The sequence below is a fragment of the Buteo buteo genome, chromosome 20, assembly GCF_964188355.1.
Source record: "Buteo buteo chromosome 20, bButBut1.hap1.1, whole genome shotgun sequence".
Lineage (NCBI taxonomy): Eukaryota > Metazoa > Chordata > Aves > Accipitriformes > Accipitridae > Buteo > Buteo buteo.
This window is the reverse complement of record NC_134190.1, coordinates 7,649,526-7,667,394: the sequence shown is the minus strand read 5'-3', so window position 1 is coordinate 7,667,394 and position 17,869 is coordinate 7,649,526. Positions and strand designations below refer to the sequence as shown.

Here is a 17,869-nt window from a genome sequence, read left to right as displayed (position 1 = left end):
CTAAAACAGCCCAAGTAAGCAGGTTGTGAAACAATTACAAAACATTTTAAAAGGAACGAATTCTGTTCAACTAGTGTATTTCCAAAATTAAATGTTGCCACTTTAGATACAAATTTCAAGCTATCTCTTTTTACTTATCAATTTAGTGTAATTAATAGTCTGTTTAAATCAAGACAGCTATTAGGAGATCAGATCCTTTGTCCTTTATGAGTTTTATTCTTAAAACAGCTACAAAGCAACCCACAACCGTATGTCACATTAAGTAGTCATTCAGCATATTGCTATATAAATAGCTCATGAATTATATATGAAGGAAAAATCTTTCTCAAGAAATATTGGAAGAGATCTTGCTTGTGTCTACAAGCCTAACTAATAAAACATTTTTTTCTACATCATACTCAGTTTTAAGATTCATATCAATACTGTAGTAGCCTCTAGCTAGAAAGAAAGTGATTGAGGATGGTAGGGTTTCAATAAGGCATTCGCTGTTTATTCATACCATTTTCCACTACTACCTGACACATAATGTGAGTTATTAGAATAACAAAAAAGTACTGCAAATGATATTGTTAGAGGAAATGGAGCCTGGTGATATTGAATATGCACATGCAAAAGATGTAGAAAGTACCCAGTGTCACAATATTGAATAAAGTGAACCCTGTGTTAGATGAAAATACCCCTGCTTACTTACCAGGGGGGAAATAATAAAAAACCCGAGAACATTAACTGTGGATGTTTTTTTTTTTTAATATAAGATGGCATGTTAATATTACATGACTTCTTATACTAAATGATCAGAGACCCATGAACTCTACTTTGAATATGAAAAGCTATGATTTTCTGTATCTTGTATTTTTGTGATATTATTGTAGAGGATTGAGAGAGATCCGGCAAGGACTTTAAATTTTGTAACAGTAACTTCTGATAAAAATACTTATATTTGATATTACTCCCTTTTGAAGCAGTCAGTAATACACAAATGTTTGCTGTATATGTTGCTGGGCTTCTCTTTCGTACATAGTTATTTGAGAAATAACCTCATTACCTATCCAATTGAAAACTGTGTTTTTGTGAAAATAATTTTCATAGCAGTTTATACAGCTGACCATAAACTGAGCATGGATCAGTACGTCACATTCTGTAACTCTTGTGCAAAGTCTCGCATTGATTAGAGTTGACAGGGAAATGCCCATTGTTAAAACCCATCCAATGTTAGCAGAAATGTGGCATGAAACAGGTTGAACATGTGATAGCTGCTGGCACTTTGAACATGGTCTATTCAAGTGTCAGATTAGTAAAGCGGTTTGGGGTTTTTTTTTTTGCATTGTATTTAGCACAAGCTGGAAAAATCTAGTGCAATGGTCATTTCCTGCTGAGTCAGAATGCAGCAAAGCTGCTTGAATGTGAATGCAGTGGTCCACAGGAGATGGTTGTTTCTGGTCTGTGCTGGAGAAGAGACTGCAGTTTGTTTGGAAAAGTAGAAGTGATCAAAGAGCTCCTATGAGCTTTTTGAAAGAAAGTATTTCGAGATGTTTTTAAAAGTCTTGTTTCAAAGCACAGTTTATCTCTAGCTGCTTTGCTTTGGGTTGGTTTTGGGGGGTTTTTTGAGTGAATTGCTAACAGTTGTGAATCTGTGGTTGCTAGAAGAGATAGCACTTCAGAGCGTTTAGCGCATAATATTGAAAGGGCCTTAAAATCAACAACAGATCTGTAAAGATAACTGGATTATTTCACAGAAATAATTTTAGTAAATGGGATTTACCCAATATATTTCTCTAAACAGAAATCTTAACATATGGGTATTTCTATCCAAACTAGAGAACTACTTCCTCTCAGAGAAAACAGACTGAAAAGTCTCCCAGCTGTATTCCTGCTCTACTAATTTTGTTTTCCTCCTTTCCGCCAGTTTTTCCCCATGTGGAGAAGAATAGGCATTTCTTGTGTTCCCTGCAAGTGAACCTTTGCAAGAAGTTCTCTTTTCCTTGAAAAGTAAGTTTCTCTGTATTTATTTCTCTCTGTGTATTTTTTTCCTTCTCTTATTCCCTAAATACACTTGGCTTGCATTTAGAGGAAACTGAAAACCTTTGAAAATATCACATGTTGCATAGCTCCATGGATGATATCTTACGGAAGTTAATTACTGACCTCACATATTCGGTTTAGGTTATATGGGAAATATTGGCAAATTCCCTTCACAGGAAAAAAGTGTGAGAGATGAATGATAAAAGGTCGGGTTGATAAACTGGGTAAGGATGATCTTTCGTTAGGGAGGAGAAGCACAAATTTCCCATCCACTTTGCCCTGTCAGCATGACTGAGCTCCAATATTGAGAGTTTCATCTACAACTAATTGCTTCTGGCCTCTCATAAGAACACTTTGTCTACACGGTATTTGATAGATGAGTGCAAAGAGGGGCCATAACATGTTGTACAACCAACCCATTTGCCTTTCTTTCCACGCCTGGGATGAAAGCCTGAGATCTGCAGTCTGCAACCCAGCAGTGATTAATAGAAAACTGATTGATGGACAGTGGCCTATCCAGGCTGGTGTAGTCCGTTACGCTCTGAGGTCACACACAAGAGCTTGCTATTATTTATTCAGTCTGGTTCTGTGGGTGGCCTCCTCTTGCTCTGAAGGGCAGATATTCCCCCCGCTTCTAGGAGTGCCCTCCAGCAGTCAGCTGGAGAACTGTGGGGACCGCTGGCCATCTTTCTGCCATCCAGAAGATACTCTTTGTATTCAGCTTTTCTCCCTTTCTAGTAAAAGGGTCAGGTAAAGGAGTCTGCAAGTTACAGGACAGGTGGCACCAGGAAGGGGAAGAGATGGAGTCAGAGCTCAAGCAGCAACAGGAACATCACATGAACAGGAATGATGGATTCACTCCTGTAGTGCTTAGACAGAACTCTTAAAAAAGACAAGTGCTTGTCGTAGCGGAACAACAGATGTGCTTGTTCTTGGATAAACTGCAATGGATTCTGTTATCATTCTATGTGTCCAGTAGTTTATATTTTGTATGGAAAGCTGCTATGCACTACTTAATAGGCACAGGACTGAAAAGTTCTGCAATTGGATTGTGTTGATCCCATCAGGTATGTTATGTGGAAGACAGAATAGCAGAAGTTGTCTAGGCTTTCTTGTAAAAAGGAATTGATATATTAAATTAAAGAATTATTATCTATGAGAGTTGTTTAGCTACATAAGCAACTGTCAGCCTGATTCCCTATTCAGTAAGGGACAAAGCTTCTCAAACTGACCACAGGAAGTGAGTTCAGCATACTGAAACATAGAATTGTAGAATAATTTGGGTTGGAAGGAATCTCCAGAAAGGGTCCAGTTCCCTTTGCTCAAAGCAGGGCCAAATTCCAAAGCAGAGTGGCCTAACCAGGATTGTATCCAGTCAAGTTTTCAATATCTGTAAGGTTGGAGATTATATTTCCACCTCTCTCAGCACCTGTTCCAGTATTTGAACACCTTGTGAAATTTTTTTTCCTGATACCTAATTGAACTTTCCCTAGTTACAATTTGTGTCTCTCAGTATCAAACAAGCAGCTGAGACACCCCTATCTAAAAATAAATAAGCTCAAGTAGAAAACAAAAAAGGAGTAGTTTAAAGTCATGAAAAATATCAATTCATAAAAATAAACACGGTGCTTTAAAAATAGACATGGGACCTCACTTTGATCTTAAGTCAATAGCAGTTTTGTACTTCAAGTGAAAGAGGTTAGACTCATGATACGATTTGCACTCAGCAGTTCTTACTTGACTGCCCTCTGGATGTCAAGGTCAGAAAGAACATGCAAATTGCAGCCCGATATTTAAAAAAGCCCAAACATTAATGGAGCATTGGAGCATATAACAGGGACATACCTTCTTATGGCATCATATAAAAGTGGCTCAAAGAGAAGAGGAGGACAAAATACAAATGCACAGACACAATCCCTTTTTTCTACATAGTATTGCAGCTTTTATTTCTTTCAACACACAGCAAGCAGAAGTATGTGAATTGCCACCTTTTTGGGGCGGGATCAGGATTCAGAGGGGCAGCAGTTAATCTATTCCCTGCTTTAATTCCTTGTTCTGCCTGCTTCCAATAAAAACACACCTGCGAGACATGCAAAAGACAAGCTAGAAAATCTTTGACATAGAGTAGAAGTTGCTTGAAGGAGTAGCTGGCCATATTTCTCAAGAAATGTCTCATTTTCTCAAGAAATAGGGCTAATTTGAAGTCAAATTTCTTTAAAATCCTCAGTGTTCTTATATTTTTAATAAGTCTCTGACTGGAGAACTTTTTAGTATATGTGGTGTATATAATAGCAGGGTAGCATTAATTAAGCTCAAAAAGGTGTCAGTTCTCAGCAGAGAAAAAAATGACCAGGAAATTGGGTATTGAGAAGGAAAAATAGAAAATTCCCTAAGAAATCAGGAAAGTAAAAAAGCTAGAGGAAACATCTAAAACCACCATAGACCTGAGAAGGTAAAAAATGTATGAATAACATTAATAGGAATTAGTGATTACATTTTAATTTTAAAAGAAAAAGATGTATAAGTGAAGAATAGTAGTAAGCAGTAATCACACTAGAAAACATAAGGAGAAATTCAACATCTAAACTTAGCCAAAGAAAAAACAATCAATGATGTTTTACTACTGATGGATATGTTTTGAAGAGACTCTGTGAAGAGAGAAAGATGATGAAAGTAGTTCTTTCTCGTGCAGTGCATTAAAAAGAAAAGTTCGAAAAGAGTTTGTAGAATAGCTCATGACAGAAACTACAATAGGAGGATCACTGTGTACTGGAAATGAAGCTAATGGTCCCAATTTAGCTATTAAGACATTGCTAGTCCCAGGGACTTGTTGCTCCTTGTATTAATGCTAAATTTGACCACTTAAAGGGGACAGATTCAGGAAAATACTTTTCAGTTTGAAAACTGATTCAGGCAGAAGCAATCCATGTCTGAATAGAATTGGTTGGAAAGTGGACTGTTTTTTGTGAAAACCTGGAAATACTCATTAGAAAGATAAACACTAAAATACAAAGATTTTCTAGTTGGGAGTTTTCAGAGAAAGGTCACAATTTTGTTTACCTGGACTTCAGTAAGGCCTTTGACACTGTGTCTCATGGCATACTCCTTGAGAAGCTGGCAGCTCATGACTTGGACAAGCGTACTCTTTGCTGGGTGAAAAACTGGCTGGATCACGAGCCCAGAGGGTTCTGGTGAATGGAGTTAAATCCAGTTGGCGGCGGGTCACAAGTGGTGTTCCCCAGGGCTCAGTTTTGGGGCCAGTTCTGTTCAATACCTTTATCAATGATCTGGATGAGGGGATCGAGTGCACCCTCAGCGAGTTTGCAGATGACACCAAGTTGGGCGAGAGTGTAGAAATAGTGTGGCCAGCAGGAGCAGGGAGGTGATCGTCCCCCTGTACTCGGCACTGGTGAGGCCGCACCTCAAGTACTCTGTTGAGTTTTGGGCCCCTCACTACAAGACGGACATGGAGGTGCTGGAGCGTGTCCAGAGAAGGGCAACGAAGCCGGTGAAGGGTCTAGAGAACAAGTCTTATGAGGAGCAGCTGAGGGAACTGGGGTTGTTTACCCTGGAGAAAAGGAGGCTGAAGGGAGACCTTATCGCTCCCTACAACTACCTGAAGGGGGGTTGTAGCGAGGTGGGTGCTGGTCTCTTCTGTCGGGTCCTGGAGATAGGATGAGAGGAAATGGCCTCAAGTTGCAGCAAGGGAGATTTAGGTTAGATATTAGGAAAAATTTCTTTACTGAAAGGGTTGTCAGGTATTGGAACAGGCTGCCCAGGAAAGCGGTTGAGTCACCATCCCTGGAGGTATTAAAAAAGCACATGGACAAGGCACTTCAGGACATGGTTTAGTGGGCATGGTTGATGGTTGGACTCAGTGATCTTAAAGGTCTTTTCCAACTTAAATGATTCTATGATTTTCTATGAGAAGCAGACACATTTTCTGGAATATTTTTGGTTAATCAGAAATCTAGTTTTATGTTGTAGGACAACGTTTGCCAGCCTTAGCTGTGAAGCATCAACATGTTAGTAATCCTAATTCCCCTCAGGTACAGAAGATGAATGATACTCAAGATGTAAAAGTTCAAAACCATCACTTGTTTTGTTGGGCTTCTTAACTTTTCAGTGGTACTTTGCCTTCCTGTAGGCTGGCATTTCACTTTTTTAGGTCCATTTTGTGGTTTCTTCATCCGTTGGAAAGTTAGCATCTCATGACATTTATATATGCCTAAAAGTCATCTAGAAGATTATATTTGGAATGAAATAAAAAGAGTAGTGGAAATGAATAAGGAAGCACACCGTGTAATGAAGGATAAAGGATAGGTTATAAGAACTGTAAAAGATGTATTTTTTGTCTCTTGTAAGATGTTTAGCTTGTACACTTAGAAAATTATGGATCAATCTCGTGTTTGCCTTGCCTAATGAACACACCACAAATATAATCACAGTACAAATAATAAAAACAACAGTAAGGCAGAGATGAAAACTTTTAAAGCACTAAAGAAATAAGTTGGAAGAGGCAGGAAAAAGGTTAACAAAATTGAATGGAGACAGGGCCGTGTCTGTTAAATTCTTAGAGAAATATATTTTTTTCTTCACTATGTTGTCATGTTTTTTTCATTACTGCATTGTCTGAAGTATAACATCTTTGTTTTAAAATCCAGGAGGTGAGTTTTAGAAATTATGTCACCTACAGAAGCTATATTGTGCAGAAATTTAAGAGAGAGAATGGAAAACCCTTAAAGCACAGTAGGAACAAGAGGCCCATGAAAGAGTCTTTACCTGATGGTTGGCAGGTAAAATGTATTGACAGAAGGAGCACGTTGCTTAAAAGAGAGAACTTCCTGCCTTGTTCTCAAAAAAAGGACAAAGGCCTGAATTGTAGGAGTGAGTAAAAACTTCCCAAGCAAAAGGGAAAGGAATCAACAGTTAGTAAAACTAATAGTCAAGAAACAAGTTTATTGAAATGGGCCACTTTTTTCATATTCCATGTGCCTGATATTTATTGACAATGCAAGAGGCAGCTGGACACAAGTGCTGACCCCCATCATTTGACTGTGGCAAGTTCCTAGCAGCGAAGGAATGAGTTTGAAAGCCTGCAAAACACGCTGCCGCACCCATCACTGTGAGCAAGCATATGCCTGTATCTGGAAGAAGTTTTTATCTTCTGTCACATAGAGCTGGTTTTGTAAATGCTGGTAATTATTGGTCCCCAGAGTACACAGTCCTGGTTAATGTTTTGTTTATAATACATGGACTGTTTCCTGAAGTTGTGAAAATGCACAGTTACAAAATAGGACAATACATTTGTTTAAGCGAGGCTGATGGGTCTGGCAGCAAAAACGCTGCACAGAATGGGAGTGCAGCAGCACAAGCATGCCGCGGGCCTCTCCTTTGCTGAGGTGTGAAATGGCTGTCACAGCCACAAAGCACTGGAAAGCCAGTGCATCTGGCAAACGCCCTTCAGAGACACCTTAGCCTTCACCCTAGCATCCGCATATTACAGGAGACATTTGTTGCAAGCTAAAGAACCCTCATGTTCGAAATCTGTGTGCAGCAGCTAAGTGGAGACAGAGAAATGAGCTGCTCCACAAGCAGCAAAATTAATAAAGCCTCACCTTTTCCAAATTTGACCTAGGTCCCCACATAACTCTTTACAATAACCCCAGCCCTTTTCCATACCCACTCCACTCCCCAAAACTCTCTATTTCCCCAGACCATCACCAGCTTCCCCACGTGTTGCCCTCGCCTCTGGCTGAGCAACAGGCAGCATGCTGCCTGTTCAGAGCAGAGGCTGGGTTTGTGCTGGCTGACCATTGCCCTCCAGGATAAATGGTAGTTATTATAAATAGCTCTCCCTTTTCTCTACCCAGCTGCCAGTGTTCACTACTTTTTTAGAAACTTAGTTATCTTCAGTACTGCTGCCCCTCTGCCAATTTGTTTGAAATTGGACAGCAGGTTCACCAGTTACCCAGAAAGACAAAAAGCTCTAGGGGTCAGGTCTCATTTCCTTAGGAAACAAGGGTTTAAACAAATGGTTACAGATCAGTGATTAGATTGCAGCTTCTGCTGAGAACTTCATGGGCTGAACCAGTCAAAGTTAGAAGTCTAAAACAAATGCGTGCAGTGTGATATTAAGTTTTATCAGCATGACTGCTATATAGGCCCCATATGCCACAGAAAAAAACTACCTTAGAGGTATTTTTAGCAGAGGTAGCTGAGCTTGTAAAAAGTGGAACTTGCATATTTCACCTGCTACAGCTTTTTTCTTTTCTTCCACAAAAATTCCATGTCATCTTTTTCAGATGGATGCCTGGCTCAGAGTAAAGGACATGCAGAGCACAATCCCTAGCAGAAGCTGAAAATGGATGACGCCTACTGATGCTTTTTGACAACGTCATCTCCTCTTTTCCTGTGTGAGATGGGTGATAGGATCATCAGGAAAAAGTTCTAAAATAAGCTCAAGTGACCTCTTCGTCCCTTGACTCTTCTTTCCACAAGTCTAAAAACCATCAGAAGACATGACCAGTCAACTTCCAGAGGAATCTGTGGAGACCCAGAGCTCAGATGAGCTTGAGTGCAAGATCTGTTACAACCGCTATAACCTGCGACAGAGAAAACCAAAAGTGCTGGAGTGCTGTCACAGAGTATGTGCCAAATGCCTTTGCAAGATCATAGACTTTGGTGATTCCCCGCAAGGAGTCATAGTATGCCCATTTTGCAGGTTTGAGACATGCCTGCCAGACGATGAGGTTAGTAGTCTTCCTGATGACAACAACATCCTTCTGAATTTAGCTTGTGGGGGAAAGGGAAAGAAGTGCCTACCAGACAACCCAACAGAACTGTTGCTGACTCCCAAAAGGTTGGCGTCTCTGGTTAGCCCTTCTCACACCTCTTCTAATTGCCTGGTTATAACAATTATGGAAGTACAAAGAGAAAGTCCCCAGACTCTGAACTCAACCCCTGTGGTGGAATTTTACAGGCCTACGAGTTTTGACTCTGTTGCAACTGTGTCCCACAACTGGACAGTATGGAACTGCACATCTTTGCTCTTCCAGACCTCAATTCGGGTGCTAGTGTGGTTGCTAGGATTGCTGTACTTCAGTTCCTTGCCTTTAGGGATTTATTTACTGGTATCTAAGAAAGTCACCCTTGGGGTTGTCTTTGTAAGCCTTGTTCCTTCGAGCCTTGTTATTCTCATGGTTTATGGCTTTTGCCAGTGTGTTTGCCATGAAGTTCTAGACTGCATGTCATCTTGATAACAAATACAGTAAAATAAGATGTATTGTCATATGTGTAGCTTAGCTGATTTATCCTGTCTTTGTATTCTTATTTATTCTTATTGTTGTCCATCCCACTAAATGGAAGCAGTGTCCCTAGTTATATGGTCCTTTTTTTCTACTTGATTTGACACACACACCCCTTTTTTAAGCTAAATAGTGGAAATAAAATTTACATGCTGATTTTAAAAGGCCAAGTTGTAGAAAGGGATAAAGCAAAATTGCCAAATTTGGTGCCTGCTGTTGCTGCCACTATTCAAATGAGTAGCCCTTTGCTTTCTATTGTCTTGATCATGTCAGTCAAGGCTGCAGGATCCACCCTAGAGAAACTAGTGTAACAGGCACCTTTCAGGTCAAAGTACAGCATCCCTTCATCCAAAGCATCTCATGTTTTGGAGTATCTGTTATTTATCATTCATTATAGTTCATAGCAAATGAAATCACTTTGTTAGTTAATATTAGAAGAAGACAAACTACCATTGCTTTTTTCAGTTCATAGCAAAAATATTTCTGGGAGGCCAATGGTTACAAATTTTTTGCATTTTGTGACATGAGGAATCTTTTTTTTCACCATGCTAAAAACATGTCCCCAAAATACTTTCCCCAAACAGAAGCCCACTTGTCATATAGTTGCAGCTTCCTCTGAGATACTCCACTAAAGAGTACTTCCGGGGACCCAGCCACACATTTGCTCTTCTCTAGGTGCGTTTATTTCAGTGTGCATACACTTCAGGCTTCCCTTTGAGGGTTCAGAGCTCTGCAGACTTCTCTAGCTATGTTCTGTTATGCTTACCCTCCCTCCCAGCATTTCTGCTACCACACCATGTTTCCAACCCACTAGTCCTCCTAAAAAATTACCTGACCAACGTCATGCCCATCTACTCTGTGGTAGCTGCCCTGGAGAATTTGGCTTACGTGACTTCAGCTATCAAGATAGATTTTTATTCCCAACCATTAGGAAATGGACCTTCAGTCACGAATACAAATTTCAGAAAAAATCTTAAACAATTAATCGTTGGTTGGTTTGTGGTTTTTTTTCTTTCTGAGTTCACAGAATGAACATTTTAAGGAGATACTATGACTTTGGGAAGGTTTCTGTTTAATGCATAGTCCTTCAAAATGTTTAATACCCTGAACTCCCTCTGTCACTGTTGTTAGTTGATGGCACTCTAGATGTGGCAATTAGCGTGTCTTGATTAGTTGAGTTCAGAGGAATTACTGATGATTTACCATTCCACAAATAGAATCAGGCCCTGTAAGGCTTGCTTGTATGTTGCATGGTTTAGGCTACTTTTTGAACTACTGGAAGAGCACAAAAATAAGAAATATTCAATGTGTTTGTGTATAGGTCTAGTCAACACCACAGCTGCAAACTCGTTTTCCTGTGCACAGCAGGGTAAAAACTGAGAAGGAGTAGTTGAGCCGTGCAAGCATGGTTTTCTGTTCAGGCACAAGATTTAGTCATTTCAAGGCAGCATAAGAGGGAGAGGGCTTTGTTGTGTGAAGACTGAATGTATGGCCTAACAATATATTCTTAGAGCAAACTGACTTTGGTAAGAACGGAAAATGCTGATGGGAAAACCAGAGTGTAAGTGGTTGTTCTGTCTGTCAAAAGGATTTGAAGTCAAGCTGGTCCAATTTTTGTAGATGGCACAGGTGGTTTCTAACAGTTTCATTCCTATTGCGAACATAGGGAAAAATGTGGAAATGTAAAGGTCCTGCTTTTCTTCACACTCATTTTATAATAGTGCATATATATGTGTGTGTATGTACATATAGACACATATGTAAGAAGAAAACTTATAGCGAAATTATAGTTTTCAAGTGTATGGAGTTATGGAGCTATGTACTGAATGATTAAAGGAAATGTTTCAGACTTTTCTGTAATGACTTGATAACAGTTATAACTAAAATATTTTCAGAATTCCTAGAAATGACTATTCCTAAGTAATTGTTTTTAATGTTTGTGGTAAAGCACATATAGTTAGAAGAGGTATCATCTCCAGTTCTGGTATACCACAAGGTTTGACTCATCTATGAACTCATAAATTTTAAGTATCCAACAACAATCATGTCAAAAAGCAAGAAAAAGAGAGAAACCTACATGGTTTTATAGTACTTAATAACTTTGGGAAAAGATGTATTTGTAGTGTTAGGGATTTATATGTTTTAGAATTTGTTCAATTTGTCTGAATATAATGTCTCTAATAAAGGGCTGGCTAATAGAGGAAATAGGTTTTGCAAATGTGTGACATATGTATTACCTCTGCACAACATGTCTGCAGTGCTACCTGTTGTCTTTTCTTTTTGATTTTCCGTTGATTAGGATTATCTTAGCTCCAGCACCAGGTATTTTGTACTCTGTTTTAAAACAGAGCCTAATCTCAGCAGGATTACAGTGGTATCAGTTACACATCACAGCACAAATAACTACACCTGTTATTATACTTCACTACTTGTAAGACTGCCAGCCCGTTAAATTTATGCTGTTATTTTAGACTGTGCTGCAATACTAATCCACTCAAAAATGCGAGCGTGCAAAACCATATTGATTGTATAGCTATTCTGCTACTCAGAGCATGCTATTACAGCTTTGGTCTCATAAAATTCCTGTATGACTTATAATATGGCCATTGAGAATTGCTAGAAGGTCTAACTCTCAATTATTTGTGGAGAAGATATTTGCTGTGTGACTGAGACTAGAAGAACTTAAGAGATTACTCTTTCATTATTTTTATTCTTCACCGTCCTTAAGACTTAGAACTGAAAACGCTCGTGTCCTCTGCAGTGGAATAACTCTGCTGAAGTCAGTGTAAATGGGGCTAGAATCAATTCCTACATACCTGCCTGTCTGCATTTCCTTCCCTTTCTCTGACTTTTTTTCTCTCCTTGGAGAGTTATGGCTCCTGCGGTCATAAAATACTGCCCGCACAGCCAGGCAATTCCCTTTCAGTACGTTTTTATTCCTGCTTTGCCCAGGCATGTCACTCAACGAGGTACAGTGTTATAAATCCATTACTACAGAATTAATTTAGTCCAAATGAGATTTTTTTGTTTTTAATTCCCGCTTCTCCTGTGGATGCGGACTGTGTCCTCACCGGCTGCTCGTTTACGGTATGATACAGTGGTGTCCCCTGAGGCGTGGGGCAGGATGATGCAGTAGAAGCTGCTGGGTGCGACGTAGGAAGGATGTGCTGAGCTGGACCGTCCTCTTGGGTGGGACCCAGTGAGCGATGAAGTTCTGCAAGTGTGGCCTGAGCCCAGAGCCTAAAGAGCAATTAACAGAGAGTGGGTTACATGGAAAGCAAGGCCTGTGGGTTCATAAATAGGACGAGGGGCCATGGGGCTGGGGGTGGGCTGTGGCTGAGAAGCTGTGCGAAGCAAAGGGGTCTATGCCTGGGACAAAGGGGCTGTGTTTTAAACAAGGAGTCTGGGGTAGAGCTGCAAACAGTTTGATGTTTTTCATACTGACCCTTCTGGGCTTTAAAATTCATTTGGTAATTAAAAGTCATTTGCTACTGCTACTACAGTGGAGTATTTTTACTTTCCAAATGGCAAAGTACTGAAAGTTATAATTTGAAGAGATCCTTAGATTTGGGCATACTCCCTCTTTTATGTTAACTATAAAGCTACAATCTTTCTAACAGGATTGACCAAAATAAGGGCTGATGTCTTTGGTTTAGCTGCATTGTGAGCTTTGTCCTCCTATATTGGTTATATGCCTGCAAAACTGTATATGCTAATATAAAACACTTAAAATAGGTGAACTCTTGTTCTGATAACACTATTGGCAAACTTCAGTGTTGCCAGCATTTTGCAATGTGTCCAAGAATAGATGTTCTTCCCAGTGGATTTTAATACTCGAAGATACAGATGAGTCCAGCAGCACACAGCCAAATAGACAAGTACAGTAGAGGAAAACACAGCTTTCCAGCTAAATGTCTGCACATCGCTTCAGCCAGAGGAAGGGGAACCCAGAAGGTTCACAGGAAGGTGGATGATGTTGTGTTTGAGGGAGTTCCTTGTTATTAGGGTACAGAACCATTGTTTTTCCTAATTCTAACCATTTCCAGGGCTAGGTTCAACTCACTTTTCCCCATTACTTTTCTGTCCCCTCCGCTGGGACAAGGCTCTATGGAACTGCAGGTAGGCAATATTTTGAAATGAAACAACCTATTCTACTATACTGAGTTTACAGCTCAGTCCAGCAAAACGAGGTTAACACTGAAAAGATGGCAGATCGCAGCCAGGATGCGAGAGTTGAACAGGGTGCAGAGGGGAAATGGCAGCAGGTTTTTATAACAATTTTGATGTCAAAGCAAGGAAAACACGTGGCTCCATCCTGCCTTGCCTTGGCTGGTTGAAAACTAGTGAGGCTGTCCCAAGCCTGAGGACGTGACTCAACACCCTCCCCTGCATTATCTCTGTGACAGTTCACTTCACTTGTGCATCTTGATTTCTTGTACAGCAGTTGTGTGTCATTCATCTTCCTGCATGGGTGATGGGTGTAGTGAAAGGTCCACAGCGTTCCACTCTTAAACAGGCTCATTTTAACTATCATAAGGTTTCTCGGGGTTTTTTTTCTTGATTTCTTCGTATTTCTACAAAAGCAAGAGAGTCCGCTTTATTTTAAATAGAGCAGTGCCTTCAAGGATAAAAAACAAACAGGGGGAAGAAGAAGAACTGAGAATTTTGAAATCATTTTAAGATATTCAAAGCAACAGAAAGAGACTGTTCTGAGAGTCTACTTTTACTTTCGTACTAGCAGATTAGATGTTATCCTTTGAGTGACATCAGTAAATATTTAGGGCTGGAGATTCCTCAGGGAGTTTATAAGTCTGCCAGACCTTGCGCACAAACCCCATACTCCACTGCTTTTCTGTAAAGCACCATTCTGCCTTTTGCATCAGCTCCCCTTGTCAAAAGTTGAACCATCACAGTTTATAAAGAGTTCTGGCACAGAGAATAAATCCTCAGTCTGGGGATGGTAAATCATGTTTTTAGAGACATGTGTGGCAGTAGCAAAGCTTTCAGTGCTACACCTTAAGCAAAGAGAATTCATCTTGCAGTTTAAATTGCTAGCATAAATTTCATTTTAAATCGAGTTTCATTGTGTTGGGCAACACTACAACTAAAAATCCTTTTATTGTATTTCTGCCTCTTGTATTAAAAAAAAATATGGTTTGCATTTTAAAAAATGTATTAAACCATAGAAATCAGAGATGGGTAGAAAAAGCCTAATAAGTCATTTTATCTGTTTCCTCTGCCCCTGTAGAGATGAATGCCTTGTCTAGTCTGGTTTTAAATATCTCAAGTGATGAAGCCTCCACCTTTTCCCATGAGGGACTTTTCAGCCATTTAATAGGCATCTTTGTTAGGAAACATTTTCTTCATACTGATCCCGATTTTTTCTTTTGCATAATGTAATCCCTTTATTCTCTGCCCACTATTTTAACTTTTATGAAATCTGGGAAATGTATCATTTATCCCTTTCATACTGTAGCTGCATATTTCATAATCCTTGTTGTTCAAGAAATGCAAGACATAAGCAACCAGTTGCTGAACAGCTAATACTTCACTGAGATGGTATGCTATGTGCCAGTAAGACATATTTCCTGGCAAGTCCTGGCTGACACTTCTTTCTACATTAGGGAGTGAAAAATGTCAAGTGAAACTGAAGAAATACGTCTTCCCAAGTGCGCACGTGGCAATATTACTGAAATTTCAAGAGGTGCTGAGGCAAACCGCCTACTTCTTTAGATAGAGCTTTTCTTCTAGAAGTGGATGATTTTAATAAAAGTAAGCTTTTTAAAAGTGTTTAAATGTCCTCTTCATAAGCAAATCTCTATGTGAGAACCACACTATGTCAAAACTCTTAACTTGTTGAGAGACAAGGCTGGATTGATTGCCACTCACTGCAGAGCAGTTTTTCTTCTCAGAAGAAAAATTTAATCCAGTGTTAAGGAGAAGAGTTTGAAAAGATGCCTTTGCAACTGTCACTAGAATCAGATCTGTGCATGAAAATGTGACTCATGTCTTGACAACAGAAACAGCGCATTGCCGATTTGATTACAACATATTAGATAATTCTCTGCCTATTTCAAATGACAAGGAGCAGTGTGACTAAGGAAACCCTAGGTGGACAGATGAACTTCATATGGGTTTGCGTTTAAAAGATACTTTAAAAAGCCGTACTGTGCTTTACAAGAGAACGCTGAGCCTGGGTCAGGTGGACAGTCTGCTGGTTCAGGAAGGGTCTCTCCAACAGTGAGTGAGTGGTAGTGGATGCATGTAAAAAAATATATGAAAGCCCACGTGGACAGTGGGCTTCCAATATACCTCCTCGTTTATGGCAATCTGCAGTTTGGAGACCTCTTGAGATGGCGGTTATGTCTGTATCTGTGAGCTTGATTCTTGCCTATGGATTTCTGTGTTCATTCTTTAAGTGTTGTTTTGAGACCATTTATAGTCTTGGCATCTATAAAATCATGCAGCAGTGAGTTCCATAATTTAATTATATACTTTGTGGAAAAGGTCTGCTTTGTCCTAACAACTCCTAAGATACTAGTTACGTGTCCTCTGCTTTTTCTGATAGGAAAAGCAGTTCCAAGGTGTGATATGCACGTTGTTTCCTCCGCACCCCTCAGAACTTCATCTGTCTCTAGAAATATTAACGTCATGATTTTGTCCCTCATACTTCTCCTCAGCTGCCTCTTTTCCAAGCTGAAGATCCTAGTCAATTTGATCTCTCCTTAGATAGCAGCCTTTCCATGCTTGACATCATCCATAGCACTTCTTTGAACATTTTCTACTGCTGCTGCTTCTTTGCTTTGAGGTGGGGTGAAGCACTCATAAATAGGTTCTAATTAGTGTCATTTGTTAATAAGCTGTGTGACTGTGTAAGACATCTGTACTCCTACAGCCGCTGAAGTCACTTTGTCATTGATACCATTCCTGATGGCATATCTGAGGTGTTACACTTGACTATTGTTAGTTTATATATCATGCATTCTATGGAGGGCAAAACCATGTGCATTGATAAACTTGCTAATATATATTTATCCCATGTATTCTAATCTGTCTTAAATTGTCCAGTTCACATGGGTGCAGGAGATGGTAGATTCCAGGAGAATATTTAATTTAATCTTGACATAGACTGTACAGATTTTAGCTCTATTAAGCCCACGGGCTGATACTGCTGGACTGAGCAGCTACTCGTCAGCAAGCGCTGCGAGATGCCTTCTCTCTCTGCCATAGCAGTGCGCCTACCTCACCCACTTGCTGCAGCCATCCCAAACCACAGCCTAGAGCTTTTCGTTGTAAGAATACTTTTTTTGTTGTTAACATCTTTTACTTGATCTGTTATTTCCTCAAGGCTTGTGGCCTTTTTCATGTTCTTCTTTATTCATTCCAAGAAGGGGAGGTGCTGGCAGCTAAAAATAATAATGCTGTTTAGAGGGTAAGCCCTTTACATTTAGTCTTTCGTATTGCCAGTTAGGGCAAAAGTTAGGGCTCTCTGCCTTCAGCTCGCGGGGATGTAAGCAGGGGGGTCGGCAGCTTGCTGTCCTGGGCCCCAGGGAAGGCTCCTTGCAGCCTCTGCAGGACTTCTTCACATCGATGCTCTTGACATCGATGCTCCATCTTTTTTCCTGCTTTTACTTAGAAAAACTGAATGACTATAAAAAACCATTATTATTCCATTAAAACTCGATAGGGCTCATTTTCTCTCAGCAAAGAATAAAATTCCAAGGCCAAAACTCAGAGCTTTTGTGGCACTTCCAGAATCAGCTGTAAATCTCTGATGACTTTTTTGTTTATTTTGGTAATGAAACACCAATAGCTAAATAAAACCAGGTCAGTGAGTCTGTATAGATCACGCAGGTACTTAATGAAACTTCACAAGTAGGTTCTGAAAGTGTGAAAAAAAAAGTTAATAAAAAAAAAAGAAAAATAAAAAAGAAGCTTAATCACACAGTAGGGCTTGCATGAACAGGGCAAACAGCTGGATGTAACTTGACAAGACTAGAGATTGTAGAAATAATGCACAACGACAGGTAGAATGTGAAAAATATGTATGCAAACTCCAGGTAGAATGTGAAAAATATGTATGCTAACTCCAGTGAATTATTGATACCTTATGGTATGTAATTCTTGATCCAACAAACTGAAAAAGCGTGATTTAAGCATATATCACTTTACTTTATACTTTGGCTCCTAAAATCCACTGGTTTTAAATTCCAGTTCAGCTTGAGGCTTACCAAATGTAACATGAGTTTTATGAGAGGAGGTTGACTGCTGTAACTTTGCCTTCTAGAGTTGTCTTATTTAGTTTTATGAAGAAAAGTCATAGTGTGGGGACTTCTTTTCGTTTGTTTTTATTTCAGGAGTGGAACGATGAAATACAACGTAATCTTGCAGACACGGAAGCTATGACATGGTAGCAAATGGCAAAAGTATAACTATTCCTATCTGAAATAATGAGGTACTAATGTAAAAGCAATTGTTTCACTCAATAAAAATTTAATTTTTCAGTAAAGATTTGTCATGATAATCATATTTCTTAATGC

The 17,869-nt window shown here is 39.6% G+C and overlaps 1 protein-coding gene across 1 annotated transcript; it reads left to right on the top strand.

Annotated features, from left to right (window-relative positions):
- Positions 1–8,543: 8,543 nt before the first annotated feature.
- Positions 8,544–9,364, top strand: RNF182 (ring finger protein 182). Its single transcript, XM_075052283.1, has one exon. It carries the CDS (start codon positions 8,544–8,546, stop codon positions 9,279–9,281), a length of 738 nt encoding a protein of 245 aa, XP_074908384.1. The 3' UTR covers positions 9,282–9,364.
- The last annotated feature ends 8,505 nt before the right edge of the window (positions 9,365–17,869 follow it).